Source organism: Gorilla gorilla, chromosome 10, assembly GCF_029281585.2.
Source record: "Gorilla gorilla gorilla isolate KB3781 chromosome 10, NHGRI_mGorGor1-v2.1_pri, whole genome shotgun sequence".
Taxonomy (NCBI): Eukaryota; Metazoa; Chordata; class Mammalia; order Primates; family Hominidae; genus Gorilla; species Gorilla gorilla.
Window position 1 is genome coordinate 125,688,990 of NC_073234.2, and position 27,749 is coordinate 125,716,738.

General features: G+C 44.2%; 1 protein-coding gene across 2 annotated transcripts in view; it reads left to right on the forward strand.

The window, feature by feature from the left end:
* Nucleotides 1-2,566: 2,566 nt before the first annotated feature.
* ATP2A2 (ATPase sarcoplasmic/endoplasmic reticulum Ca2+ transporting 2) overlaps nucleotides 2,567-27,749 on the forward strand; it is a 72,411-nt gene continuing 47,228 nt past the window's right edge. For both annotated transcript variants that reach the window (XM_004053882.5, XM_019038775.4), the window contains exons 1-5: nucleotides 2,567-3,264; nucleotides 3,959-3,976; nucleotides 4,067-4,149; nucleotides 13,407-13,511; nucleotides 18,004-18,142. In XM_004053882.5, the coding sequence (XP_004053930.1) occupies nucleotides 3,147-3,264; nucleotides 3,959-3,976; nucleotides 4,067-4,149; nucleotides 13,407-13,511; nucleotides 18,004-18,142 (463 nt within the window). In that variant the 5' untranslated portion in view covers nucleotides 2,567-3,146. The remainder of the gene's footprint in view (nucleotides 3,265-3,958; nucleotides 3,977-4,066; nucleotides 4,150-13,406; nucleotides 13,512-18,003; nucleotides 18,143-27,749) is intronic.

Sequence of the window (27,749 nt, forward strand, 5' to 3'; positions counted from 1 at the left end):
TGGACAAGATGGACAGGCCCTGTTCTTATGGAGCTTCTGTCCTAGAGCTCCATGAGACAGTAGGCAGTTAACAGCTAAACCAAAATACAACATCACAAGTAAGCACTGTGAAGAAAACTGACCGGGCACAGTGGCTCATGCCTGTAATCCCAGCACTTTGGGAGGCCAAGGCAGGCAGATTACCTGAGGTCAGTTCGAAGCCAGCCTGGCCAACATGGTGAAACCCCATCTCTACTAAAAATACAAAAATTAGGCAGGCATGGTGGCGTGCACCTGTAGTCCCAGCTACTTGGGAGGCGGAGGCACAATAACTGCTTGAACCCAGGAGGCCGAGGTTGTGGTGAGCTGGGATTGTGCTGCTGTCCTCCAGCCTGGGTGACAGAGAGAGACTCTGTCTCAAAGGAAAAAAAAGAAGAAGAAAAGAAAACTGAAAAATGTGATGGAAGGTGAATTGCCGAGAGTAGCCACTTTTTTATTTATTTATTTATTATTTAATTTTTTTTTTTGAGACAAGGTCTCACTCTGTTGTTGCTCAGGCTGGAGTGCAGTGGCGTGATCACAGATCACTGCACTCTTGACCTCCTGGGTTCAAGCGATCCTCCCTCTTTAGCCTCCTGAGTAGCTGGGACTAAAGGTTCAGGCCACCACGCCCAGCTAATTTTTTTCTTTTTTTTTTTTAGTAGAGATGGAGTCTCGCTATATTGCCCAGGCTGGTCTCAAACTCCTGGGCTCAAGGGATCCTCCTGCCTCAGCCTCCCAAAATGCTGGGATTACAGACGTGAGCCACTGTGTCTGGGTAGCCACTTTAGACAGCAAAGACATCTCTGAGGAGGGGACATGTAAGCTGCGATCTGAATGGAAAGAGAACGACACAAGTGAAGAAGATCTGTGGGAAGAGCATTCCATACAAAGGCTGAGGTCAGGAACTCCTCCAGAAGCTCATAATTGCACCAGAGGTGCTTACAACCCCAAGCAGTGACAGTGGCACAGAATATTCAACATCAAATGCCTAAGCTAATTTCCAGGCTGAGAAAGGTAAACCATCCTTCTCCTGCCTGCAGTGCTTCTATCGGTCCTGAAAGAGACAGAGGAGGTAAGGGAGAAGAATTGGTAGGAAATGGTGCAGAGCTGGTCTCAGAGGGCAACAACAGCCAGCCCTCCATGACCACACTCCCACCGTGCACTCACGTGCCCCTCTTGAAGCGGCTCTGATCCTGTGACCTAACCAGTTTCCACCTGGCTTCTCTCAGTGCGTTGCCATATGGTATAATTTTTTGTTTGTTTCGTGTAGGGTTTTGTTGGTTCTTTTCCAAGTATCAATCAAAACTACATGCCAACGTCCACTCCTTGGAAATAATTAAATGACATGATATGCCTGATTTTTTCAGCTGGTGATGCACTGTAATTTGCATCTGCTGAAGGAATTTATCTTAAGTCCTGAAGCCCAGCCACTTGAGACAACTGAGGTGATTTTTCTGCTCTGCTTTTGCTCATGTGGATGGTGCGTTGTTAAACACAAAAGTGGACTAAATGCTTCATTCTGCAACCTACTCCGTGAAGAAAGCTGCTCTTCTTTGTGAAGAGAATATGTTCATGTTTTGTTCATGAATTCCATGCAATTTCCCATCCCCTTGTTAAGTAATGTAGCTTCTTTATATTGGCAAAATTCCCTTTATCTTGCTGTGACCTGCGCTTTGTCCTCCCGAGCAGAGCAAATCATCTGTGGTTTAAGAGCAGGCTTTGGATTCAAGACCCCTTTTCTCCTGTCGAGGGAAGTGAGTCTATGAAATGGCCTTCATCTGAAAGCCACAGCGAAGCACCTCCTAGCCCAAGTCTAGCTGCTGTGTGGCAGCTCCAGCGGCGTGACCTGTGACTGCCCTGCAGACACCTATCAAGCGCTGCGTCAGCTATTAATAATAAAATCAACTCTTCTCCCTCCCCCCCGCGAGGGGGGTTCCCTCGTCAGGGCCCAGAACCCGCTGGGGAAGAATCGGGGCTGGCGTGCGAAGGAGCTGGCGGCAGGGGGTGTAGGATGCGGTGTTCCCGAGGCGACAGATGAAGGATTTGGGTTGTGTGGGAAGTGAACTGCGGAATTCCTCCCCTTGGTTTCTGAGGGGGGCTCTGAAGGAACCAGATTAGGATGCAGAGCGCAGCCCGGGCGACCGAGGGCGAGGAGGCGAGCCAAGGACATCAGCCCGAGCGCGCCTCGAGGACGCCCCGCGTGGACCGCGCTCCCAGCTCCTCGGCCTCGCCTTCCAACCATCCGCCCACCGGCCCCAAAGCAGCGAGCCCACTGTGAGCGCCCCACCCTGCGTCTGCAGGTGGGTGGGTCAGAGAACCGCAGGCACAGAAGAAGGTACCCAGCTCCCCCTCCGCCAGCCCCGCGGCCGCGGCGCGCGCGGCCTCGATCCGGGTTCCTAGGGGCGGAGCGCGGGAGGGGGCGGGGCCTGCGCGGCAGCGTGGGCGCCAGGCGCGCGGGAGGAGGGAGCCGGGGGGAGGGGGCGGGGCCGCGCCGCCCGCGCCGCGCTGGGCGCTCTCGGCCAATGAGCGGCGTCCACATGCCGCGGCGGCGGCGAGACGGGAGGCAGCGGCCGATAAATGCTATTAGAGCAGCCGCCGCGGAGCCGTCCCCGACGCCACCTCCTTCTCCTTCGCCGCAGTTTCCTCCGCCGCTGTCGGGCGTGCGGCGCTGAGGGACCCGGGCGAGCGCGCCGCGCACCGCCCCGCCGGCTCGCCTCCCTCGCCGCGTTCCGCCCTCAGTGGTCTGCCGGGCGCCCCCTCCTCCGGCCCGGGCGGGGCCTCTGATCGCCTCAAGAGAGCGGGGAGGGGGCTCGGGGGCCGCGGCCTGCCCTCCCGGCGGGCGGCTGAGGGCGAGGGAGGTCCTCCCTTCTGGCGAGGGGAGGGAGGGTGGGTCAGGAGCCCCCCACCCGCCCTGCGGAGCTCGGGGCCGCGCGAGGGGCGGTTGTCTGGGGGAGGGGGCGCGGGGTGATTCAGCGCCCGGCGAGGCGGAAGCGGCCGCAAGAGGAGGAGGGGAGAGCCCGTCCGCGCCTGGGCTCCCGGGGTGGCACGAGCCCGCGGCCGGAGTGCGAGGCGGAGGCGAGGAGGCCGCGGGGACGGGAGGCGAGGCCGGCCGGGCCCCCGAAGCCATGGAGAACGCGCACACAAAGACGGTGGAGGAGGTGCTGGGCCACTTCGGCGTCAACGAGAGTACGGGGCTGAGCCTGGAGCAGGTCAAGAAGCTTAAGGAGAGATGGGGCTCCAACGGTAGGTGCAGGGCGCTCCGCTGCAGGGGCCCGGCGCGGCCGGGAGAGCCAGGGAAGATGGCTGACCGGGCTCCACCTCGTGGGCTTCGGCTCCGCGCCCGCCGACAGCTGCGGGCGGAGGGTCGGGCCGGCGCGCCGGCCACGCGGGGGAGAAAGGGGTTGCGGTCCTCGCCTTGCCTTCCCTGGACCTCTTCGCGTCTCGGGCCCTCGACCTTTTCGGCGCGCAAGGCTTGGAGGCTTCTCTCCAGCAGCAGCCGGCCCGGTGGAGGGAGGGACGAGGCTTCTGCAGCTGGGTTGAGCCCGGCAAGACGTTTTCTCGTCCCCTGCCGATTTATGAGGCGTCGAGGTCGTTGGAAGGCCTCTGACCGTTTTTGTCCTACCCAAAGTTACACATCTGGCAGAAGTGATGACATCGCTGAAACCACTCCTAGGTTCAGGAGCCCGAAGTGATTTCACGCTTAGGGCTAGACCTCAGGCCATTGATGACAAAGAGTGCATGCTTCCTTGAGATATCTTCGTGGTATGCCCTCTGCTAAAAAAATCGGATATTCCTATAGCTAGGTCTGTGTTTTAAAGATATTGATGCTTAGAATTGTAGCAGTTCTTTTTAGAAAGACGAAGTGCTAAAATGTCTCTCTCTTTTTTTTTTAACCTCCCTCTTGACACATTGCTTGACGAACTTCTGCATTCTACAGAGTTACCGGCTGAAGAAGGTAATCTTAACATGCTGTTGCTGTTTTTTTCCTCTGTTGGTGTGCTGATGGTAGGATGACAGTTAAAACACATGTGTTTGTTTCTTACAGGAAAAACCTTGCTGGAACTTGTGATTGAGCAGTTTGAAGACTTGCTAGTTAGGATTTTATTACTGGCAGCATGTATATCTTTTGTAAGTATAAAAAAATTTATTTTCTTTCCCCCAAAAAGCTGAAAGTATTCCATAGATAAATCAGAAAACAAATGATGTCCATTGGGTGAAAACATATTTGGAGTTACAAGCTGTGTCTCCATGTTTAAAAACAATCTGGGCATTTTAAAATTACAAAACAAAACACTTGAAGCCATTGGTATTCAGAAAATAGATGCCTGACATTTACAGTGTGGTTAGGAGTTGTCCCAGAGTGTGGCATGGTCTTAGAAATTCTTGTGGTTTATCAGCTTTTAATATCAAAAAGTTCTTTTCTGGGAAGCCTTTAATGTTTTGAGTTCTTCCATTGTTATCGTGTTGTAAGATCATACTAAGATGATGTTGGACTCTTTGTAGTCTGTAAATAGAACTTACAAAAGAATATTCCAGTTGCTTTCCCTTCCTGGTAATGGCAAGGTGACAGTTGTTCCTGACGGTGACAAGAATGATGACGGCTGTGATGGCACCCTTGTTGACCAAATTTGGTCACTGACCTTTAGGGTGGTATATTTATCTAAATTGGACCCCTGTCTTAAGTGATTCTTAGGTTGAAAGAACAAGGTTTAGTACAGTTGGTTCTAGATCTTAAAGGAAAAAAACCAGCATGGTGTTTTTTCTTGTTCTGTGTGTGCTTACCCACTTGAGTGCTATATGGTTGCTAAGAAACTAGTGAAATGCAAAGAACTACAGCAGAAAAAGGGTGTTGGGGTGGCAAGTATATTTCTAGGTTTTTAACTTTTTTTTAAATGTTCGGTATTAATTTTTTGTTGCATTTTTTTTTCTTGGGCAGTAGATTGCTTGCTAGTTTTCCTAAAAATGGTCAGGAATAGGACACAGATGTTCCTAATTCTAATAGCATGAGATGCCTTTTATTCTTGAATTACGTTATTCTTACAAAAACCACGATAAGTGAAATTCACCCAGTGCAGTACTTCTTTCTAGTTAAAACAAAATTGACAAAACTTCACGGTTTCAGTTCTTGTACATATATGTATGCAGGTCCCAGGGATCAGCCTCAGTCTTTGTGAGAACCATACCATAGAGGGCTATTTTGAGAACGAAATAAACAAAGCAGTGGGCATTTATTTAGTTCAGATGAGGAAAAGATTAAATTTATACCTATCTTTTAAGTAGGTAGTGGCAGCAGTAAATAAATTTTTGGAATAATTTTTACATAAATCCTGCTATGAGACTTTATTATGCCATATTAGCCAAGTATTGTGTAGCCATTAATAATTCAGTCCCCAAGAACCTTTTCTGTGGTTTTCATTGACTAAAATGGGGACTTACATAGCAAACCATTCAGCATTCTGAGTCAATCACAATGTACCTCTGATAAAATGTTTCTTCTTGATTGATTAAAAAATTTTCCCCCAGAAAACGGCTGCTGTTTTACCAATTAAGGGAAATGAGTAGACCCGATTAACTATAGTTTATCAGTACATTGTCATGGGGCAAAATAAATGATACATTTGGAGGTAGTGTAAGATTTGTTAAGGGTACATAATAGCGTTGGCAGTTAAATAATGGGGTCCGATAAGGTCATTGGGAACTTCTTAAAAGTTAATCAGCTGACTACAAGCCAGAAGCAAAATACATTTTTACTGAATTCTCTGTGTTACAAGTTGAAGCAGTGTGGGAAACCATGCCACTGGTGTTACTATTGGGGTTGCACTGGGTCTGTTTTTTGAGTGGCCAGTTTGAGTGACTTTGTATTAGCATTTTAAATTAATGATGTGTGTGGGTTTTGTTTATTTTTTACTTTGAAGTAATTAGAGGCTTGTAGTTTGTAAGCATTTCAAGCAGGTTTTTAAATAAATGCTTTAATTTTTTTTATAAGGTAGGACCTTGGCTTTTTGGAGCATTATAGAGCTATATTTTGGAGTTGAAATTTGAGCTCCTTTTTGGTAACTGTGGAGTTACTGCTCAGGAAATGAACTGTTACATTTTTATTTTATGAGTTGGTAAATAGCAAAAGAATAAGTGCTTAGGGAGTACTTCTATAGAATTAATTTGCTTTGGTTTGTTTGATCAAGGAATTGCAGATATAAGACCTGTTGTGTTGATTTTCTTCATGTGGGGTTGGGTACTGCCGCTGCATTGTCTTTAGCGTTTCATTCCTCCTGTCTGTATCTTTTAGAAGAAAGAGCACTGACTCTCTTTTTGTGTCAGTTTATTCCTATTGATGTAACAGAAAAAACATGGTAGAATATTCAGATTTTTTTGGAGAAGTGACTAGGCGATTCTTATATACATCATGCGTCATCAAGTCATGCTCAAATTAAAAAGAATATTAGTGATTTACTTCAAATATCAAACTAAGTAGTAAACTGTTAACTATAGTTAATATTTTGCTGTGGCATAGAATAGGAAGCTATGCTTGTGACCTGTAGGGATCTAGTTTAATTTGTAATATTGGCCAAAGTGTTTTTTTGAAACGGTCACTTGGATTGAAAGAAATAAGCTTCATCTTCCAGTGCATATGAACATTAGAAATTGCTTAATTTGACACTCAAGACCCCCCTCTATCATTCACTCTATCTTTTCATTCTCTTCTTGATTACCAGCTTTGCTCTAAATGTAACACATCGTATGGTTGCTTAACTGGAATGCCTGCCCTTTCTTCTCTTTTCCTGCTTTGTTAAGATATTTGTTGAGCACCTGTCACAGACACTGGGGATACAGTAGTGAATAAAACAGACAGAGACCCTTACCTGGAGGATAATACTGCTGAGAAAAATAAAGCAAGGGGGTTTGGATATCAGAGTATGTGAAAGGGGGAACAGTTTTCAAATTGGGTGGTCCGGAAAGTTCTTGAGGAAGGTGACATTTGCGAAAAGATCTGAAGGAGGTGGGCATTAGGGCCATGTTGGTCTCCCATCTGTCTAAATCATAAAGTCATAATTAATATGGTAATAATTTGCATAGGTTTCTCTACCTTCCACCGTCGTTTCCCATGTCAGCTACTTAGTTTGACCCTAAAATGCTAATAAAACTTTCTAGACTGTGGTACTTCTCAACCTTTAGGTTATGTTTGACAATTTGCATGTGTGTGTCTCTTTTCTTCCTACTAGACCCCCTTGAAAAGCACACCTTATTTTTTAGAGTTAGTGCTTTTTTTTTTTTTTTTTTTTTAATGTAGATGGAGTCTCACTCTTGTTGCCCGGGCTGGAGCGCAGTGGCGCAATCTTGGCTCACTGCAACCTCCACCTCCTGGGTTCAAGTGATTCTCCTGCCTCAGCCTCCTGAGTAGCTGGGATTGCAGATGTCCACCACCACGCCCGGCTAATTTTTGTATTTTTAGTAGAGACGGGGTTTACCTTTGTTGGCCAGGCTGGTCTCGAACTCCTGACCTCAGGTTATCGCCTGCTTCAGCCTCCCAAAGTGCTGGGATTACAGGCATGAACCACTGCACCCGGCCTAAGTTAGTGCTTTTGATGTCACAAAAACTTGGGTGAGTTTGTTTCAGTAGAATTTTCTGAAAATACATGAGATCTTTTTACTGTAATTTCTCAGAAGAGAATACTCAAAGTATTTGATACTGGATTTGCAGTGATTTTAATTTTCTTCTGTATCTTTTAATTTTTGATTTTAAAAATGGGATAAGAAGGGCAAATTACTGATTGGTTTAACTAGTTTATTCAGAGCTTTTCTTAAAATAATGATTTGAAAGGCAGATTTAATAGAGTACTTTTTAAAAAGATTGTTTTCTCACGCCTGAAAGCATTGAATGTTTTTACATAGCTTTATATCTGGATCAGAAGGGAACGAGTTCTAATTCATGCTTTTTTTTCCGTTTTATTAATGACTGAAAGAATTGTTTCCTCCCCCAGAAATTATCGTAACGTTTATTGGTAATTCTATGTATCATTCTCAAAATGTTTAATTTCCATTTCCTCTTTTTTTCAAAAAAAAAAAAACGATGTAAATTTCTTCATTTATTGAGCAATTGTTTGAGGGCCCAAAGGCACAGTGCAAGTTTCTGAGAATACTAGGAGCAAAATGTGCTTATGATCTTTTTAAGCACTTTTTTCTTTCGTTTTCTTTTTATGATACTAAGAGTTCTTCCTATTATCACAGTGTATAGATATCTGAGTCACAATATCATGACTGTCTCCCAGTTTACAGCAGAACGTGCTTTTTACCTTGGATTAAAATTTGCTTTATTTGGCCGGGTGCAGTGAGTGGCTCCATGCCTGTAATCCCAGCACTTTGGGAGGCCGAGGTGGGTGGATCATTTGAGGTCAGGAGTTCGAGACCAGCCTGGCCAACATGGTGAAACCCCACCTGTACTAAAAATACAAAAATTAGCCAGGCGTGGTGGTGGGTGCCTGTAATCCCAGCAACTCAGGAGGCTGAGGCAGGAGAATCGCTTGAACCCGGGAGGCGGATGTTGCAGTGAGTCGAGATTGCGCCACTGCACTCCAGCCTGAATGACAAAGTGAGACTCCATCTCAAAAAAAAAAAATTTTTTTTACTTTATTATACTTATCAGAAGTATAATACAGTACAGAGTGCTGTACAGTATTTCAGTGCTGCACAGAGATTAATCTTGTGGATAATAATTGGGAGATACTCTATCCCTACTCTATTTTTAACAGTTTAATGTAGTTGAGTGTTCATTAGCAAGTGGTTACTTTGAATAATACTGGCACATTTGAAGCATTGAACTTGTTTGATAATGTAAGTCCCAGAAGACAGGTGTTATTGTATTTAGCACAAAGCAAAGGGAAGAAGAAACACTGTTTATGTCCAAAACTATGGGGCAGTGGTCTTCTCTTTTACTTTTCTTTGCTGCTGTTCATGAAGCTTGTTACCTTTTCGCTGTCTTTTTTTTGAGACGGAGTCCCGCTCTGTCGCCCAGATTGGAGTGCAGTGGCGCGATCTTGGCTCACTGCAACCTCCACCTCCCAGCTTCAAGTGATTCTCCTGCCTCAGCCTCCCGAGTAGCTGGGATTACAGGCATGCGCCACCACGCCCGGGTAATTTTTTGTATTTTTAGTAGAGACGGGGTTTCTCCATGTTGACCAGGCTGGTCTCCAGCTCCTGGCCTTAGGTGATCCGCCTGCCTCAGCTTCCCAAAGTGCTGGGATTACAGACATGAGCCACCTCACCCAGCCCAGATAATCTTTTTTACACACTGTTTAAAATTTTCAATTTTCCTGGAGATAGGGTCTCCTGTCGCCCAGTGGGTGAATGCAGTGGTGCGATTATAGCTCACTGCAGCCTCAGACACCTGGGCTGAAGCCTGATTCTTGAGCCTCCCAAGTAGCTGGGACTATAGGTGTGAGCCATCATGCTTTGCCCTTTTTTTTTTTTTTTTTTTTTTTTTGAGACAAAGTCTCACTCTGTCACCTAGGCTGGAATGTAGTAGTGGCACCATCATAGCTCATTATAACCTCAAACTCCTGGTTTCAAGCAATCTTCCCGAGTAGTCAGGACTACAGGTATGCCCTGCCATGCCCAACTAATTAAAAAAAATTTTTTTTTTATACAGATAGGGTCTCACTAGGTTACTCAAGCTTGTCTCCAATTCCTGGCCTTAAGAGATTTTCCCAAAGCGTTAGGATTATAGGCATGAGCCACCTCACCCAGCTGAAACAGATAATTCTTTTTTTTTTTTTTTTTTCCTTGAGATGGAGTTTTGCTCTTGTCAGCCAGGCTGGAGTGCAATGGCGCGATCTCAGCTTGCTGTAACCTCTGCCTCCCGGGGTCAAGCGATTCTCCTGTCTCAGCTTCCCCAGTAGCTGGGATTACAGGCGTCCACCACCACACTCGGCTAATTTTTTGTATTTTAGTAGAGATGGGGTTTCGCCATGTTGGTCAGGCTGGTCTTGAACTCCTGACCTCAGGTGATCTGCCCACCTCAGCCTCCCAAAGTGCTGTGATTACAGGTGTGAGCCACTGCTCCTGGCTTGAAACAGATAATTCTTTATATTCAACCTGTTGTCAAAATTTTTAGAAACATTTTCCCAGTTCCTTGTATAAGTATACTTTGTATAACTTCTGGCAAACCATAATTATGAACTCACATTAACTATAGTACTATATAATACTGCAGTAAGGGATCTTGCATTTCAGTAATGTCACTCATCCAGTTTTCCTCCCCTTTCTCTTACCCCATCTCCCTCCCAGTCTCATGGCTTCTTTTGTCAGTCCTCTTTCTCCTTACACAAGGCAAGAGGTTTTCTTACCAATAGATCAGAACTGTGAAGGACTGCCCGACATGATCTGATGTGGTTGTTCTTCATTTTGGGCTGTAGTATTTTAAAGTAGAGGTTTGCTCTGATGGTCCCATCACTGCTTGCCATTGTCTTTCCCTTTGCTCTAGCTATCAGGGGATGTTGCTTTAAGTTTGTTCCCCAGGCTTTACTGCCAAGAGGGAAATTCATACCCACTTTAACAAGGTGTGAAGCTTATCTTACAGTTGCTAATGCCTCACTGACCTTTTGGAAAGGTCATAGTTACTCTTCAAGTTGAGCGATTTTTCTCCCCCAAGAGCTAATTAAAGTTTCTTGTTTCTGATATGCTCTCCTTGGCAAATGTTTGAAAGTCTAGTATCAGAGCAGCTGTGATCCTGCATCTATCAAAATTTATAACTTCCTAGAGAAGTTTTCATTCTGGCGTTATTCCTGGCCTTAACACTAGAACGCCCTGTTGAAAGCATACAGTAACATTTATCATACTCTTTCTGGTTGTCTGTTTGCCCTAGCTCACTGGACGTTGGTGGTGATTGGCATCTGTCAGGACTTGGTGGTCCTGGTGCCTCCTGTTTTTATTTTTCTTTTTGTCCTGCTCAAACAGATATTTCTTATTCATGCCTTCTTCTAATGAGTCATTTGGATTCATTATTGCCATAAATCATTTGGAGGAGTGTTTTCATGATTTACTAAGTAGATCTTTTAAAGAAGATTTTATTATGAAATATGCAAACATTTTAAGCAATTTTTTAATTTAAAAAAATTCGACCTCCAAGATTAAATCATTAGATGTGGTTAACACTGTTTCTGGATTGGTAAGTTTCCACAAAAAGAGGTTTTTAAATTTTTAACCACATAGACCACTCTTTACCATATTCATTATTCTTAGTATTCATTGTGGTGAGTTCTCTCTTTTTACCACGTTTATAGTTGTTGGATTGGGAAGTGCAGTGTGACTCTTACTTTGTAGTTTTTAAATCTTAACAAGTTTATAGTTGTATGAGCTAAAAGTTTAAACCTCTGCCCCATTTTCTTGGGGCAGTGTTCTGTGACCAGTTACATTTTTGGACTTAGGTTATCTCTGAAGTGCTGTGTTGCTGTATAAATGTCATATGGAAGATAACCTACAAAATACACTTCGGATCTCCCAACAGCTTTGCAGTTCTGAAACAGCCTTCAGTAGTACCACTGAAAAGAAACAGGGAATTAACTGTTTTTTTGTTTTTTTTATAGAGATGAGGGTCTCACTATGTTGCCCAGGCTGGTCTCAAGCTCCTGGCATGAAACGATCCTCCTGCCTTGGCCTCCCAAAGTGCCGGGATTATAGGCATGAGCCACTGTTCCCGGCCTAGAATTAAACAGTTTATATATGCTCTAAAATTTAAGTCAGTGATCAAGTTGTTTATACTGTGGATTTATGTCACATGGATATTACTTGATATGAATAATAACCAAATGAACATGACTGTTAGATGATCACCTTTTACTTTAATCAAGAATTGAAGTTTTATTTTTTCTAAATAGATACATATAAAATGAATGGAATTTATTCCCTCTCCCCAGATTTTATTTGGATTCTAAAATGGAATTATTACATCAAAAGATAAGGTATTTTTAAGAAGTATAGTTGTTTTTTTGAGACTGAGTCTTGCTCTAACGCCCAGGCTGGTGTGCAGTGGTGCTATCTCAGCTCACTGCAACCTTTGCCTCCCAGGTTCAAGCGATTCTCCTGCGTCAGCTTCCCAACTAGCTAGGACTGCAGGTGTGCGCCACCGCACCTGGCTAATTTTTTGTGTTTCTAGTAGAGGTGGTTTCACCGTGTTAGCCAGGCTGGTCTCGAATTCCTGACCTCAGGCGATCTACCTGCCTCGGCCTCCCAAAGTGCTGGGATTACAGATTTGAACCACCACGCCCAGCCATGAAGTATAGTTTTTTGTTTGTTTTTTGAGTTTTGCTTTTGTTGCCCAGGCTGGAGTGCAATGGTGCGATCTTGACTCACCGCAACCTCTGCCTCCCGGGTTCAAGCGATTCTCCTGCCTCAGCCTCCTGAGTAGCTGGGATTACAGGCATGCACCACCACACACCGCTAATTTTGTAATTTTAGTAGAGATAGGGTTTCTTCGTGTTGGTCAGGCTGGTCTCGAGCTCCAGACCTCAGGTGATCCCCCCGCCTTGGCCTCCCAAAGTGCTGGAATTACAGGTGAGAGCCATCGCACCCGGCTTTTTTTTTTGCTTTGAGACCGAGTCTTGCTCTGTTGCCCAGACTGGAGTGCAGTGGCACGATCTCGGCTCGCTGCCACCTCCGCCTCCTAGTTACAAGTGATTCTCTTGCCTCAGCCTCCCCAGTAGGTGGGATTACTGACACGCATCACCATGCCCAGGTAATTTTTTTGTATTTTTAGTAGAGACGGGGTTTCGCCATGTCGGCCAGGCTGGTCTGGAACTCCTGACCTCAGGTGATCTGCCCGCCTCAGCCTCCCAAAGTGTTGGGATTACAGGTGTGAGCCATTGTGCCCCGCTGAAGTATAGTTTTGACTTTCAAGAATTCTTATGAGCAAGACATAGCCAGTTGTTTATATAATTGCATTTTCTACCGTTTGTTTCTAGAGAAAGAAAATAGATTTTGTCTATCATAATCCCTTTAGTGCTAGCCATTTTTTTTTTTTTTTTTTTTTTTTTTGAGTTTTCGCTCTTGCTGCCCAGGCTGGAGTGCAATGGCATGCAGTACACTCACGGCTCACTGCAACCTTCGCCTCCCCAGGTTCAAGTGATTCTCTTGCCTCAGCCTCCTGAGTAGCTGGGATTACAGGCACCTACCACCATGTCCGGCTAATTTTTTGTATTTTTAGTAGAGATGGGGTTTCGCCATGTTGGGCAGGTTGGTCTGGAACTCTTGACCTCAGGTGATCGCCTGCCTTGGCCTCCCAAAGTGCTGGGATTACAGGCCTGAGCCACCATGCTCGGCCAGTGCTAGCCACTTTTTAAAAAAGTGACATTAAGCCTAAAAAGACACATTCTAACGTGCCATTTCTTTTCTAGGTTTTGGCTTGGTTTGAAGAAGGTGAAGAAACAATTACAGCCTTTGTAGAACCTTTTGTAATTTTACTCATATTAGTAGCCAATGCAATTGTGGGTGTATGGCAGGTAAGCAAAAATTCCTGTACTGCAAAATTTCAATAAGTTATGTAAGTGATTAGGCTGTATTAATCTTTCTGTTATCTGTTTTTCCTGATGTGTTGAGTAAAAATATGTTTGCGGGAAGTTTACATGTATTTTCCCTTTATTCCATTAATTAATTAATGTTTTCTGACACAGTCTCACTCTGTTGCCCAGGCTGGAGTGCAATGGTGTTGTCTCGGCTCACTGCAACCTCTTCCTCCCAGGTTCAAGTGGTTCTCGTGCCTCAGCCTCCCAAGTAGCTGGTACTACAGGCACGCACCACCACGCCCAGCTCATTTTTGTATTTTTTGGTAGAGACAGGGTTTCACCATGTTGGCCAGGCTGGCCTTGAGCTCTTGACCTCAAGTGATCCGCCCTCCTCAGCCTCCCAAAGTACTGGGATTACAGACGTGAGCCATCATGCCCGGCCTATTAATTTAATTAATTGCAAATTTTTGACCTTAATGCATATAAACTTTGCAGTTAAGATTGCTCATTCTTTGCCAAGTGTGGTGGCACCAGCCTGTAGTCTCAGCTACTCAGGAGGCTGAGGTGGGAGGGTTGCTTGAACCCAGGAGGTCAAGACTGTAGTGAGCCATGATCGTAACACTGCACTCCAGTCTGGGCAAAGGAGCAACACTGTCTCAAAAAAAACATTGTTCATTCTTTACGGTAGCAAGGAATTAAAATGGGTGAGAGAAGCTGCTTAAGGAAATGAGAATGTGAGAACCATTATCTATCTTTATGTCTCCTAGTTGCTTCCTGTGACAAACTTTAAAAGCTACATGTCATTTTTATTCTCCTTGGGTTTTTTTGGTAGGTTTAGCTGTAACAATTGTTTCCCCTTCAGTGCTTACTACAGACTCTGAGACTTAAAATTCATGTTAAGTGTTGATCTTTTAGGTATTTGACGATATAATCACCCCTTTGAGGACTGAAGTAGACCTTTTTTTTGTTTTTGTTTTGAGACCGACTCTCTGTCGCCCAGGCAGGAGTGCAGTGGCACGATCTCGGCTCACTGCAACCTCCGCCTCCCAGGTTCAAGCAATTCTGCCTCAGCCTCCTTGAGTAGCTGGGATTACAGGTACCTGACACCACACCCAGCTAAGTTTTGTATTTTTAGTAGAGATGGGGTTTCACCATCAGGCTGGTCTCAAACCCCTGACCTCGTGATCCACCCACCTCGGCCTCCCAAAGTGCTGGGATTACAGGTGTGAGCCACCACTCCCGGCCTTTTTTTTTTTGTTTTGACCGACTTTCACTCTTGTTGCCCAGGCTGGAGTGCAATGGTGCAGTCTTGGCTCACTGCAACCTCCACTTCCCGGGATCAAGCAATTCTCCTGTCTCACCCTCCCGGGTAGCTGGGATTACAGGCATGTGCCACCATGCCTAGCTAACTTATTTATTTTGAATAGAGATGGGGTTTCATTTTATTGGTCAGGCTGGTCTCAAACTCCTGACCTCAGATGATTCCCCCTGCCTTGGCCTCCCAAAGTGCTAGGATTACATGCGTGAGCCACCATGCCCGACACATCTTATAAACATACTTAGTCCTGTTGAAATTGTAAACTTCTAATCTTTACCAATAAATGTTAACGATCTTTATGTGGTAGGTTCATAGAAAGATGGCCTACTTAGAAATTTGTAATTGTGCCATATATATATTATTATATTATATATATTATATGTTATATATTATATATAATATATTATATATTTATTATATATATTATATATATTTATTATATATATTATTAACATATATATTATATATATATATATATTTTTTTTTAAGATGGAGTCTTGCTCTGTTGCCCAGGCTGGAGTGCAGTGGTGTGATTTCGGCTCACTGCAACCTCCGTCTTGTGGGTTTGAGCAATTCTCTTGCCTCAGCTTCCCGAGTAGCTGGGATTATAGGTGCCTGTCACCATGCCTGGCTGTTGTTTTTTTGTTTTTTTGAGACAGAGTCTCACTCTGTCACCCAGGCTGGAGTGCAGTGGCATGATCTTGGCTTACTGCAAGCTCCGCCTCCCGGGCTCACGCCATTCTCCTGTCTCAGCCTCCTGAATAGCTGGGATTACAGGTGCCCACCACCACGCCCAGCTAATTTTTTGTACTTTTAATAGAGACGGGGTTTCACCGTGTTAGCCAGGATGGTCTCGATCTCCTGACCTTGTGATCCGCCTGCCTCGGCCTCCCAAAGTGCTGGGATTACAAGTGTGAGCCACTGCGCCTGGCCTTCTTATGTTTTTCTCAAAAAAATTATATTTGGTCAGGGCATGGTAGCTCATGCCTGTAGTATCAGCAGTTTGGGAAGCTGAGGCGGGTGGATCAGTTAAGGTCAGGAGGTTGAGACCAGCCTGGCCAACATGGCAAGTCCCCGTCGCTACTAAAAATACAGAAAGTTAGCTGGGTATGGTAGCATGCGCCCCCAGCTACTTGGGAGGCTGAGGCAGGGCTTGAACCTAGGGGGCGGAGTTTGCAGTGAGCTGAGATCATGCCACTGCACTCGAGCCTGGGCGACAGAGCTAGACTTCGTCTCAGAAAAAAAAGATTCGAGTTTTTAAAAAAAAGAACATTCTTAAGTCTTTAGTATACTGAGTGGTATGAGCAGCAATAGAGGGTTGTGGCCTTCTGAAAGTAAGGAAAATTATAATGACAGTATAAGGTAGTATGGGGGGCATAGTCTTTTATTTCTGACCAGTGTCATCAAGGAGGGCTTTCTTTTTTTTAAGACGGAGTCTCACTCTGTCATCCAGGCTGGAGTGCAGTGGCACGATCTTGGCCCACTGCAGCCTCCGCCTCCCGGACTCAAGAGATTCTCCCACCTCAGTCTCCCAAGTAGCTGGGATTACAGGTGTGCACCACCACGCCTGGTTAATTTTTTGTATTTTTAGTAGAGACAGTTTCACCACGTTGGCCAGGCTGGTCTCGCACTCCCAACCTCAGGCGATCCGCCCATCTCAGCCTCCCAAAGTGCCGGGATTACAGGCGTGAGCCACCATGCCCAGCCTTTTCATTGATTGTAATTGTCATCTTTGTTCTCAGGGTCAGAGATAATTTATCTTTTTTTTCCCCCAAGACAGCTTCACTCTTGCCCAGGCTGGAGTGCAGTGTCATAATCACAGCTCACTCCAATCTCTGCCTCGCAGGCTTAGTGATCCTCCCACCTCAGCCTCCTGAGCAGCTGAGACTACAGGTGTATGGCACCACGTCAGGATAATTTTTGCATTTTTCATAGAGACACTGTCTCGTTATGTTCAGCCCAGGTTGGTCTGGAACTCTTGGGCTCAAGCGATCCTCTTACCTCAGCCTCCCAAAAGTGCTGGGATTACAGGCATGAGCTACTGTGCTCAGCTGATAATTTAAGCATATGCAAAATACAGTGCTCATGGGATATTTGTTTAACCTTGAGCAGTCCAGTTAAATTCCACCCAACATGATCTTGAAGGGTAAGAATGTCTGATATGAGATCGAAATTATCATGAATTTCCCAATTAAGGTTTTTTTATACTTTTTCTGGGGTATATACATCAAAACTGAGGTACACGTGTTACCAGCTTTCATCTTTGTGTCATTTGATTCTCTTTAGGCTGGTTTGATTCTACAACTTCCATTCTGAAATCGGGAAGAAAATTACTGTGACTTCTAACGGTTGATAGTTCATATACGATGTCATGAGAAATATATAGCTTGGGACTGGCAGTGCTATGATGAGAGTCCAGCCATTCATTGGTCTTTACAACTGGAGGGATAGTTCTTAGAATTTGTGAGAGATACTCATCACTCATAGCATTTACTGTGTGCCCAAACACAATCTAAGCATGTTACATATGACTTCTTATCCTCACAAACCTTGAGGTAGGAACTGTTAGTGTTGTCATTTTATAGACAGTAAACTTATGTGTTGTGTAACCTCTCTACAGTGACATAGCTGTTAAGAGCCTGTATTAAACCTGGGCAGCTTAGCCCAGAGTTGGGTTGGGTTGGGTTTTTTTTTTTTTTTTTTTTTTTTGACATAGTCTCTTTCTGTTGCCCAGGCTGGAGTGCAGTGGCAGGATCTCTTCTCACTGCAGCCTCCGCCTCTCGGGTTCAAGCGATTCTTCTGCCTCAGCCTCCTGAGCCCAGACTATTAAGCTGTACTGCCTCTCATGAGACAGAATTGATTTTAAATGGCAGGGGGATTTGGCTAAAGGTGAAAGCTGTGTTTTACAGTCTTAGGGACAGCAGAGTCTGTAATTGCTTTTCCTCATTGTTTTATCCCCTTAGCTTAATTGAGGGTACTTACGTTTCGTTTTTAATACAAATTAATAAATGTCCTTGTGTCTGTTGCCTTAGATGTGAATTGTTTAGTACAAATGTTACTAGTGGGCTTCCTTTTTTTTAAAGATTAGACCTCTAACATTTTATTCCTTGGGTTAGAAATAATTGCAGTGTCAGGCAGGTCTTTACTACTCTTCTGTTTTCTTTTATACAGGAAAGAAATGCTGAAAATGCCATCGAAGCCCTTAAGGAATATGAGCCTGAAATGGGCAAAGTGTATCGACAGGACAGAAAGAGTGTACAGCGGATTAAAGCTAAAGACATAGTTCCTGGTGATATTGTAGAAATTGCTGGTGAGTTGAGTTTGTCATTTTTCTTTTATTCTAGATAGTATTTCTGAATGTAGTCCTTTTCTCAAGGCTCATAATTATATTTAAAATAATTGTTTTCATGTATCAATTAACACATTTTATTGCCATTCATACAAATCCTATATTCTCTAAAATTATTTTGAAATGTTTTAGCACCTCCCTTCCTGTCATTGATAAGGCTTTTGGTTTTTGTTTTTAAACAAGGTATTTTGAATTCTACTTGTTTAAATACATTGTAGAACACGAGTGCTAGAGAGGTAAAACCTAATGTTGATTTGACAGTTAGTTATAGTGAGCAATTTGTTAGAATACTGGCTAATGATGACACAATTTTTCCTATTTTGTTTCGTGGCACCAAAGTTCACGGTCAAGGGTAATTTCTTGACTCTGAAAGCTATGCTTGGCCAGGCTTGGTAGCTCACGCCTGTAATCCCAGCACTTTGGGATGCCGAGGCAGGCAGATCACGAGGTCAAGAGATTGAGACCACCCTGGCCAACATGAAACCTCATCTCTACTAAAAATGCAAAAATTAGCCGGGCATGATGGTGTGTGCCTGTAGTCCCAGCCACTTGTGAGGCTGCAGCAGGAAGAATCACTTGAACCTGGGAGGCGGAGGTTGCGGTGAGCTGAGATCGCACCACTGCACTCCATCTTGATGACAGAGTGAGACTTCATCTCAAAAAAAAAAAAAAAAAAAAACAGTATGCTTAAAAATACTTATGTGTTACACTGAGCCAGGAGTCTCTGCCTGAATTCCAGAGATAGCTTCAAAGAGTCCATGAATCCACTGTGAGTCCAGAATGCTCCACAGACCTCCAAGGGCCAGTATCCTCACTGCTCTAGATTAGTGCTGTTTTTTTGTTTTGTTTTGTTTTGTTTTTTGAGATGGGCGTCTCACTCTGTTACCCAGGCTGGAGCGCAGTGGCATGATCTCAGCTCACTGCAACCTCCACCTCCCAAGCTCAAGCGATCCTCCCACTTTGCCCCCCAAATAGCTGGTACCACAGGTGCATGCCATTACACTCGCCTAATTTTTATATTTTTTGTAGAGAGGGAGTTTTGCATGTTGCTCAGGCTAGTCTCAAACTCCTGAGCTCAAGTGATCCTGCCTTAGCGTCCCAAAGTGCTGGGATTACAGGTGTGCCCAGCAGCCATATTTCTGACAGTCCAAAATCACAACACCCCTGGGACCAACCAGGATAGTCTAGGTGGGTTGTTTGTTTTGGCTATTTCACTTAGAGAGTCATTGCATACTATTATTCAGATTATCTGGCTTTTCATACCCTTCTGAGATAAGTATACTATTTACTTTGTTGCTATTTGTGAATTATCTCGTAGTAATATGCTTTTATATTGACTTGGGAAGGGTGTGCTTTGTCTTTATTGTCTTACTCATTTTAATGAATTGAAAGAGCTGCATTCCTTAATCCATGCTCTACAACTTTGGCCTCTGAAAGGAAATTGCCTTGTCCTATTCTCTCATCCAGAAATTTTTGTTGTTCCTCCAGAAAAAAAGGATAGTGTTACATATATGCCAGTAAGTCGATTATTTGGGACTGTGTAGTGTTTGTGTGTAAATGGTGTGTGTAAATGATTTAACAGCTTCCTTAAATATAGCGTTAAGAAGAGTACAACTCAGAATGAAATGTCTTGGCTATTGGATTTTTTAAAACTTCCTGTTTTGGCCAGGCGTGGTGGCTCATGCCTATAATCCCAGCACTTTGGGAGGCTGAGGTGGGCGGATCACGAGGTCAAGAGATCGAAACCATCCTGGCCAAAATGGTGAAACCCTGTCTCTACTGAAAATACAGAAATCAGCTGGGCATGGTGGCTCCCACCTGTAGTCCGAGCTCCTCGGGAAGCTGAGGCAGGAGAATCTCTTAAACCCAGGAGGCAGAGGTTGCAGTGAGCTGAGGTTGTGCCATTTCGCTGCAGCCTGGGCGACAGAGCCCCAGACTCCATCTCAAAAAAACAAATTTTCTGTTTTGACACAAATGTTATACTATCACAGATGTATTATTTTTTCACTCTGTATACACACATTTTTGTATGAACTGTTGAAGGGTATATTGCAGACATGATGCCCCTTTAACTCCTAAATAACATTTGTTTTATAGTATCAAGGATGTTCTCTTATATAACCTCAGTATGATTATCAGAATTAGGAAATTGATGCAATAGTATGTAAGATCTTATTCAGAATTTACCAGTTATCACTTTTTTTGATGAGGGGAAGACAGGGTCTCAATCTGTCACCCAGGCTGGAGTGCAGTGGCACCATCACGGCTCACTGCAGCGTTGACCTCCTAGGCTCAAGTGATTCTCCCACCTCAGCCTCCTGAATAACTGGGATCACAGGCATGAGCAACCAAGCTCCTAGCTAAGTTTTGTATTTTTTTGTAGAGATGGGTCTTGCCCTGTTTCCCAGGCTGGTCTCTCAAACTCCTGGGCTCAGGCAGTCCTGCCTCAGCCTCCCAAAATGCTGGGATTACAGGCGTGAGCCCACTGCGCCTGGCCCACATTTTTTTTAATAGCAAAAAATATTTGACTTAGGGAATTCTGATGGTGATGAAGAAAATAGGTCAGAATGGGGAAGGCTAAAGATATAGGGAGGCTATTTTAGTAGTCTAGGCAAGAGATAATGAGGACAGTAACATTAAGAATAATGAAGGAAAGATTTTTGAGTTCATGAATAGTGGCTCTTAAGCAGGAGTGCACATCACAATCATCTGGGGGCACTCTTTTTAAAAAAGTTTTTGGCAGGTCTCAACCTAGAATATTAACTCTGAATCTCCATTGGGTACAGAGTTCTGATCATGAGTAGTTCCAAGAGTGAGCCTCTGACTTAGTTACAAAACAGCAGATTTGTTTTGTTTTGTTTTGAGATGGAGTTTCGCTCTTGTTGCCCAGGCTAGAGTGCAATGGCGCCATCACGGCTCACTGCAGCATTGACCTCCTGGGCTCAAGTGATTCTCCAACCTCAGTCTCCTGAAAAACTGGGATCACAGGCATGAGCCACCACGTACCTGGCTAAGTTTTGTATTTTTTTTTGAGACGGAGTCTTCCTCTGTCGCCCAGGCTGGAGTGCAGTGGCGCAGTCTCGGTTCACTGCAAGCCCCACCTCCTGGGTTCACGCCATTCTCCTGCCTCAGCCTCCTGAGTAGCTGGGACTACAGGCGCCCGCCACCACGCCCGGCTAATTTTTTGTATTTTTAGTAGAGACGGGGTTTCACCGTGTTAGCCAGGATGGTCTCGATCTCCTGACCTCATGATCCACCCACCTCGGCCTCCCAAAGTGCTGGGATTACAGGTGTGAGCCACCGCGCCCAGCCAGTTTTGTATTTTTTTGTAGAGATGGGTCTTGCCATGTTGCTCAGGCTTGTCTCTCAAACTCCTGGGCTCAGGCAGTCCTGCCTCAGCCTCCCAAGTAGCTGGGATTACAGGCATGCGCCATCATGCCCAGCTAATTTTGTATGTTTAGTAGATATGGGGTTTCTTTATGTTGGTCAGGCTGATCTCGAACTCCCGACCTCAGGTGGTCCGCCCGCCTCAGCCTCCCAAAGTGCTGGGATTACAGGAGTGAGCCACCACGCCCGGCCTAAAGCAGCTCCTTCCATCAGTCTGTCCGTCCGTCTGTCCTTCCTTCCTTCCTCCCCCTTTCCCTCCCCTCCCCTCCCCTCCCTCTGTCCTCCCTCTTTTCCTTCTTTCTCGCTCTCTCTTTTTTTTTTTAACTTGGAGACAGGGGCTTGCTCTCTTGTCCAGGCTACAGTGGAGTAGTGTGATCACTGCGACCTCGAACTCCTTGGCTTCAAGGGGGTCCTCCTGCCTCAGCCTCCTGAGTAGCTGGTAATACAGGCACATGACACCATGCCCAGCTTTTTTTTTTTTTTTTTTTTAAAGACGGAATCTCGAACTGTGGCCCAGGCTGGAGTGCAGTGGCACAATTGCGGCCCACTGCAAGCTTCACCTCGGTTTACGCCATTCTCCTGCCTCAGCCTCCCCAGTAGCTGTGACTGCAGGTGCCCACCAACACTCCCAGCTAATTTTTTGTATTTTTAGTAGAGACGGGGTTTCACTGTGTTAGCCAGGATGGTCTTGATCTCCTGACCTCATGATCCTCCCGCCTCAGCCTCCCAAAGTGCTGGGATTACTTACAGGTGTGAGCCACCATGCCCGGCCTTTTTTTTTTTTTTTTTTTTTTTAAGTAAAGATGGGGTCTTGCTTTGTTGTCCAGTCTGGTCTTGAACTTCTGGGCTCAAGCGATCCTCCTCCTCCTTCCTTGGCCTTCCAAAGTGTTGTAATTACAGGTGTGAGCCACTGTACCTGGCTCAAAGCAACAGATTTTGATAATAGATAGGAGAGTGTGTAAATCAAAGATAGTGGCAAGATTTCTAGTTAACGTGACTCGGTGTGATGATGGTACTCCACTACCTACAGAAGGAAACATTGGAAAGGAGATTGTTTTTCCACAAATATATGTGGTGGGTGAGGTTGTAGATGACATCACCTAAATATGTGTATGAGATTCTGTTTGATTTTATGCTTACAGTTTCTCCAGCTTCTTCTCGTTTATTTTTTTAAAAAAATAGAGACAGAGTCTAGCTATGTTGCCTAGGCTGGTCTCAAACTCCTGGCCTCAAGTGATCCTCCTGCCTTGGCCTCCCAAAGTTCTGGGATTTACAGGTGTGAGCCACTGTGCTCTGCCTTGTTGGGCTGTTTTAGTGTGTTGAGTCTACTTGAAGCCTTAGAGAAATTACCCCCAAAGCCTTTATCCTTAGTTTGCATCAGTAGATGGCAATGGTAGACAGCTTCAGAGGAAACTACAACCGTGATACCTCAAAGCACCATCCTTTTTGAAGAAAGAGACAAAAGCCAACTTCTCTTCAGTTGGTGATTTTGGTTTCTCTGTATCTCTGAATCCTGATTCTTGCCAGTCCTTCCCGTCTTTTGTAAGACACTCTAACCTAATTAACTGTGAGAAACTTGGAAGTCATCTTGATTTTTTCCCCCCTCTCTTATCCTCTGATTTGTCCGTAAGGCCACTGATTCTGTCTCCAGAACACACCCAAGTTCGTGAACTCCGTTTCCTCGGTCAGCACACTAGTCTAGCCATCATCTCACACCGCAGCTGTCATCATCTCCTAACTAGGCTCTGGCTTCCTTTGTTGTCTTCCTCCAGTCCATTCTCCACACAAGTGCCAGAGTGGTTTCTTAAAGGTTGTGTTACTTATTCATCTGCTAAAAAACCTTTAAGGGACTTCCCCATTGCACTTAAAATACAAAATTCTCTGACCTGATAAACTTGCATCGTGTGTATGTACCTCCTGCTTTCTTCTGTGATTTCATCTTGTGCTGCTCCTTCATGTTGCAGACATCCAGGCCTTTTTTTCAGTTTTCAGTACCACCAAAGTCACCTTTTTTTGGAAGGTTAGGCAAATTTTATAGAGTTTATTAATTTGCTCAATGCACAGATCTCATAGTGGTGAAGCTTTGATTATTACCCTGACCTATCTCGCTTTCTCACACTGAAATTTCATTCTCTATATTGTAATATAGTTTTGTTGTTGCATTTGATAGTTTAGAAAGGACAAATAATGTTTGATCTATAGTGTATGTGACTTAAGATTTTCAGTCTAATGGGATTTTCCTTATTTATATTGTGGTAAAGTATACATATTATAAACTTATCAGTTTTAACCATTTTTAAGCGTGCAGTTCTGTGGCATTAAGTACATTCACATTGTTTTGGGACTGTCACCATCCAGAACTTTATCTTCCCTAACTGAAATGTACACCTTAAACACTGACTTCCAGTTCCCCTCTTCTCTGGCCCCTGGCAACCATTCCCTTTATTTGAATATTCAAAAGACAATGAATTTAATATTCAAAAAAAACCTGAGTTTAAATCCCTTAGGTGAATATACTACTGCTATCAAGTGGAGTACAAATTTAAATCCATTTTCCTTTCACCTGTTTCTGAATCCTTCATAGATAGTGCTGATTCTGGTAGTTATTTACCACTTTTTTTGCCCCAGCTCTTCCCCCACAGTATGGTAATTGCTAAAAAGCGTATATATTGCTTTGACATTGGGCTCTGTTTTTCTTTAATTTTTATTTTTATTACTATTATTATTATTATCATTATTACTACTATTACTATTTTGAGACAGGGTCTCACTCTGCTGTGCAGGCTGGAATGCAGTAGCATGATCTCGGTTCACTGCAACCTCTGCCTGCCTGTTCAAGTGATTCTTGTGCCTCAGCCTCCCAATTAGCTGGGCTCACCAGCGTGCATCACCACACCCAGCTAATTTTTGTAGTTGTAGTAGATATGGGGTTTTGCCATATTGGCCAGGCTGGTCTCAAACTCCTGGCCTCGTAACCCACTCACCTCGGCCTCCCAAAGTGCTGGGATTACAGGCGTGAGCCACCGTGCCTGGCCTATTATTATTATTTTAGTTAAGCCCAGCTGTGTGAGACATTGGGCTCTTAAGTGCTGCTTGCTTTCGTCTTAAATTGTGACCTTTTAAACTGAGTAATGCAGAACAGACATCTAGGTTTAGAATGTATGTGGGCATTTTATTAAATACTGTTGTCATACTACTAGGCAGTGAGCACCTTAAGGACAGAACTGTCATATTGACTGTTGTAACGTTATCGTAAGTTCTCTATGAATGAAATTTGAAATCAGAAGTATATGATAGACTCAGCTAATGTAAACATAGTTGCTGTGCAGAACAGACAGTTGAAGTGTATGTGTGTGTTCAATACAATTATTATTATAATATTATAGAGACTGAGTCTTGTTCTGTCACCCAGGCTCTAGTGCAGTGGTGTGATCTCGGCTCACTGCAACCTGTGTACCTCCCAGTTTCAAGTGATTCTCCTGCTTCAGTCTCCCGAGTAGCTGGGATTACAGGCGTGGGCCATTATGCCTGGCTTGCTTGCTTTTTGGTTGTTTGTTTGTTTGTTTGTTTGTTTGTTTGTTTGTTTGTTTGTTTTGAGACGAGTCTCGCTCTGTTGCCAGGCTGGAGTGCAGTGGCATGATCTTGGCTCACTGCAACCTCCGACTCCCTGGTTCAAGCGATTCTCCTGCCTCAGCCTCCCGAGTAGCTGAGATTACAGGCACGTACCACCACGCCCAGCTAATTTTTGTATTTTTTAGTAGAGACGGGGTTTCACCATGTTGGCCAGGATGGTCTCAAGCCCCTGACCTCGTGATCCATCCTCCTCGGCCTCCCAAAGTGCTGGGATTGATTACAGGCATGAGCCACCGCGCCCAGCCACGCCTGGCTAATATTTTTGTATTTTTAGTAGAGGCAGAGTTTGGCCATGTTGGCCCGGCAAGTCTTGAATTTCTGGCCTCAAGCGATCCACCTGCCTCAGCCTCCCAGAGTGCTGGGATTACAGGCGTGAGCCACTGCACCTGGCCTTCAATACAATTATTGAATGCCAGATTATTAGTATATTCAAGGTCTGTGTGATCCTCATTATTATCTTAATTCCAGAACATTTTCATCACCCTCAGAAAAACCCATACCCATTAGCAGTTGTTGCCCTGTTTTCCTCCCACCAGTTCCTGACAACCACAGTTTATTATCTGTTTTGTGGATTACTGTCTGTTTTTCTGGATATTGCATATAAATGGAGTCAATCTTTGTGACTGGCTTTCTCTTAGCGTAGTGTTACATTTCGTTCATGAATATAGCATGTATTTCATTCCTTATTGCTGAATAATGTTTATTAGTTGATGGACATTTGGGTTGTTTCCAGTCTTGGTCTATTATGAGTAATGAATAGTGCTATAACTTGTACATACATGCTTGTACTAATTTTTGTGTGAACATAACATTTTCTCTCTGTTAGGTTTGTACCTAAGCATGGAATTATGGGGCCTATAGTGACTCTATACTTAACATTTTGAGCAGCTACCAAACTGTCTTTCAGAATGGTGGTGATATTGTTCTACATTCCCACCAACAATGTATACAAGTTCCAGTTTCTCTACATCCTTGTCAAGACATGTCATTGTCTGTCGTTTTAAAGTTTTACCCAGGAAGTGAGTATCATTGTGGTTTTGACGTGCATTTCCCTAATTTCTTAATGATGTTGGGCATCTTTTCATGTGGCTATTGTCCATCGGTGTGTTTTCTTTGGAGAAATGTCTGTTTAAATTGGGTTATTTGTGTTTTTAATGTTGAGGTATAAGAATTCTTTACATATCCTGCCTTATGAGGTGTGATTAGCAAAATTTTTTCCCCATTCTATAGGGATTCCTTTTTTTCACTTTCTTGATGGCATACTTTGTAACATACAAGTTTTTAATATGATGAAGTCCACTTACACATTGTTGTTGCTTGTGCTTTTGGTGTGATGTCTAAGAAACTGTTGCCAATTGAAGGTCACAAAGACTTTATATATTAGCCAGTATATATGATCCAGGCGTCGTGGCTCATACCTATATGATCCCAGCACTTTGGGAGGCTGAGGCAGGAAAAACCACTTTTTTTTTTCTTTTTTGAGACGGAGTCTTGCTCTGTTGTCCAGGCTGGAGTGCAGCGAGTGGCATGATCTCGGCTCAGTGCAACCTCCGCCTCCTGGGTTCAAGCGATTCTCCCGCCTCAGTCTCCCGAGTAGCTGGGATTACAGGTGCACGCCGCCACACTCAGCTAATTTTTGTATTCTTAGCAGAGACGGGGTTTCACCATTTTGGCCAGGCTGGTCTTGAACTCCTGACTTCAAATGATCCGCCTGCCTCGGCCTCTCAAAGTGCTGCGATTATAGGCAAGAGCCACCATGCCCAGCCTAGGAAAAAAACACTTTTAAATTAGCCAGGCAAGGTGGTACAGGCCTGTAGTCTCACTACTCAGGAGGCAGAGGTACAAAGATGACTTGAGCCCAAGAGTGGAGGCTGCAGTGAGCTACTATGATCCTGCCACTGTCCTCCACCCTAGGCAACAAAGCAAGACCTTGCCTCTTTAAAAACAGCAACAACAGCAAAAACTATGGTGTGAGGTAGGAGATCCAGCTGCTTTCTTTTGTATGTGGATATTTAGTTGTCTCAGCACCATTTGTTGAAAAGATTTCTTCACTAATTTGTCCTGCAACCTTTGTGAAAAGTTAATTTACAAAGGCAAGGATGTATTTCTAGACTCTCTATTCTTACTCCATTGATCTCTGTCTTTAGGTCAGCACCATACTGTCTTGATAGCTAGCTGTCGTTTTGTATTTTTTGAAATTGGGAACTTGGGAGTGTAACTTTGTTCAAGATAATTTTGGGCATTCTGGGTTCCTTACATTTACATGTAAATTTTTAAGAGTTGCTTGTCAATTTCTGCAAAAAGCAAGCTGGTATTTTCAGTAAGAATTGTGTTGTATCTATAGATGAGTTTGGGAAATATGGTCGTAATATCAAGTCTTTGGATCCATGAGCATAGGGATGTCTTTCTGTTTTTTTTTTTTTTTTATTTAAGGTCTGTCATTTCTTTCAACACTGGTTGTCAGTGTTCAAGTCTTGTGCTTCTTTTGTTATTGCATTTTTGGCGGGGGGAAATATTTGTAATTGGAATAATTTTTTGTAACTTGAAA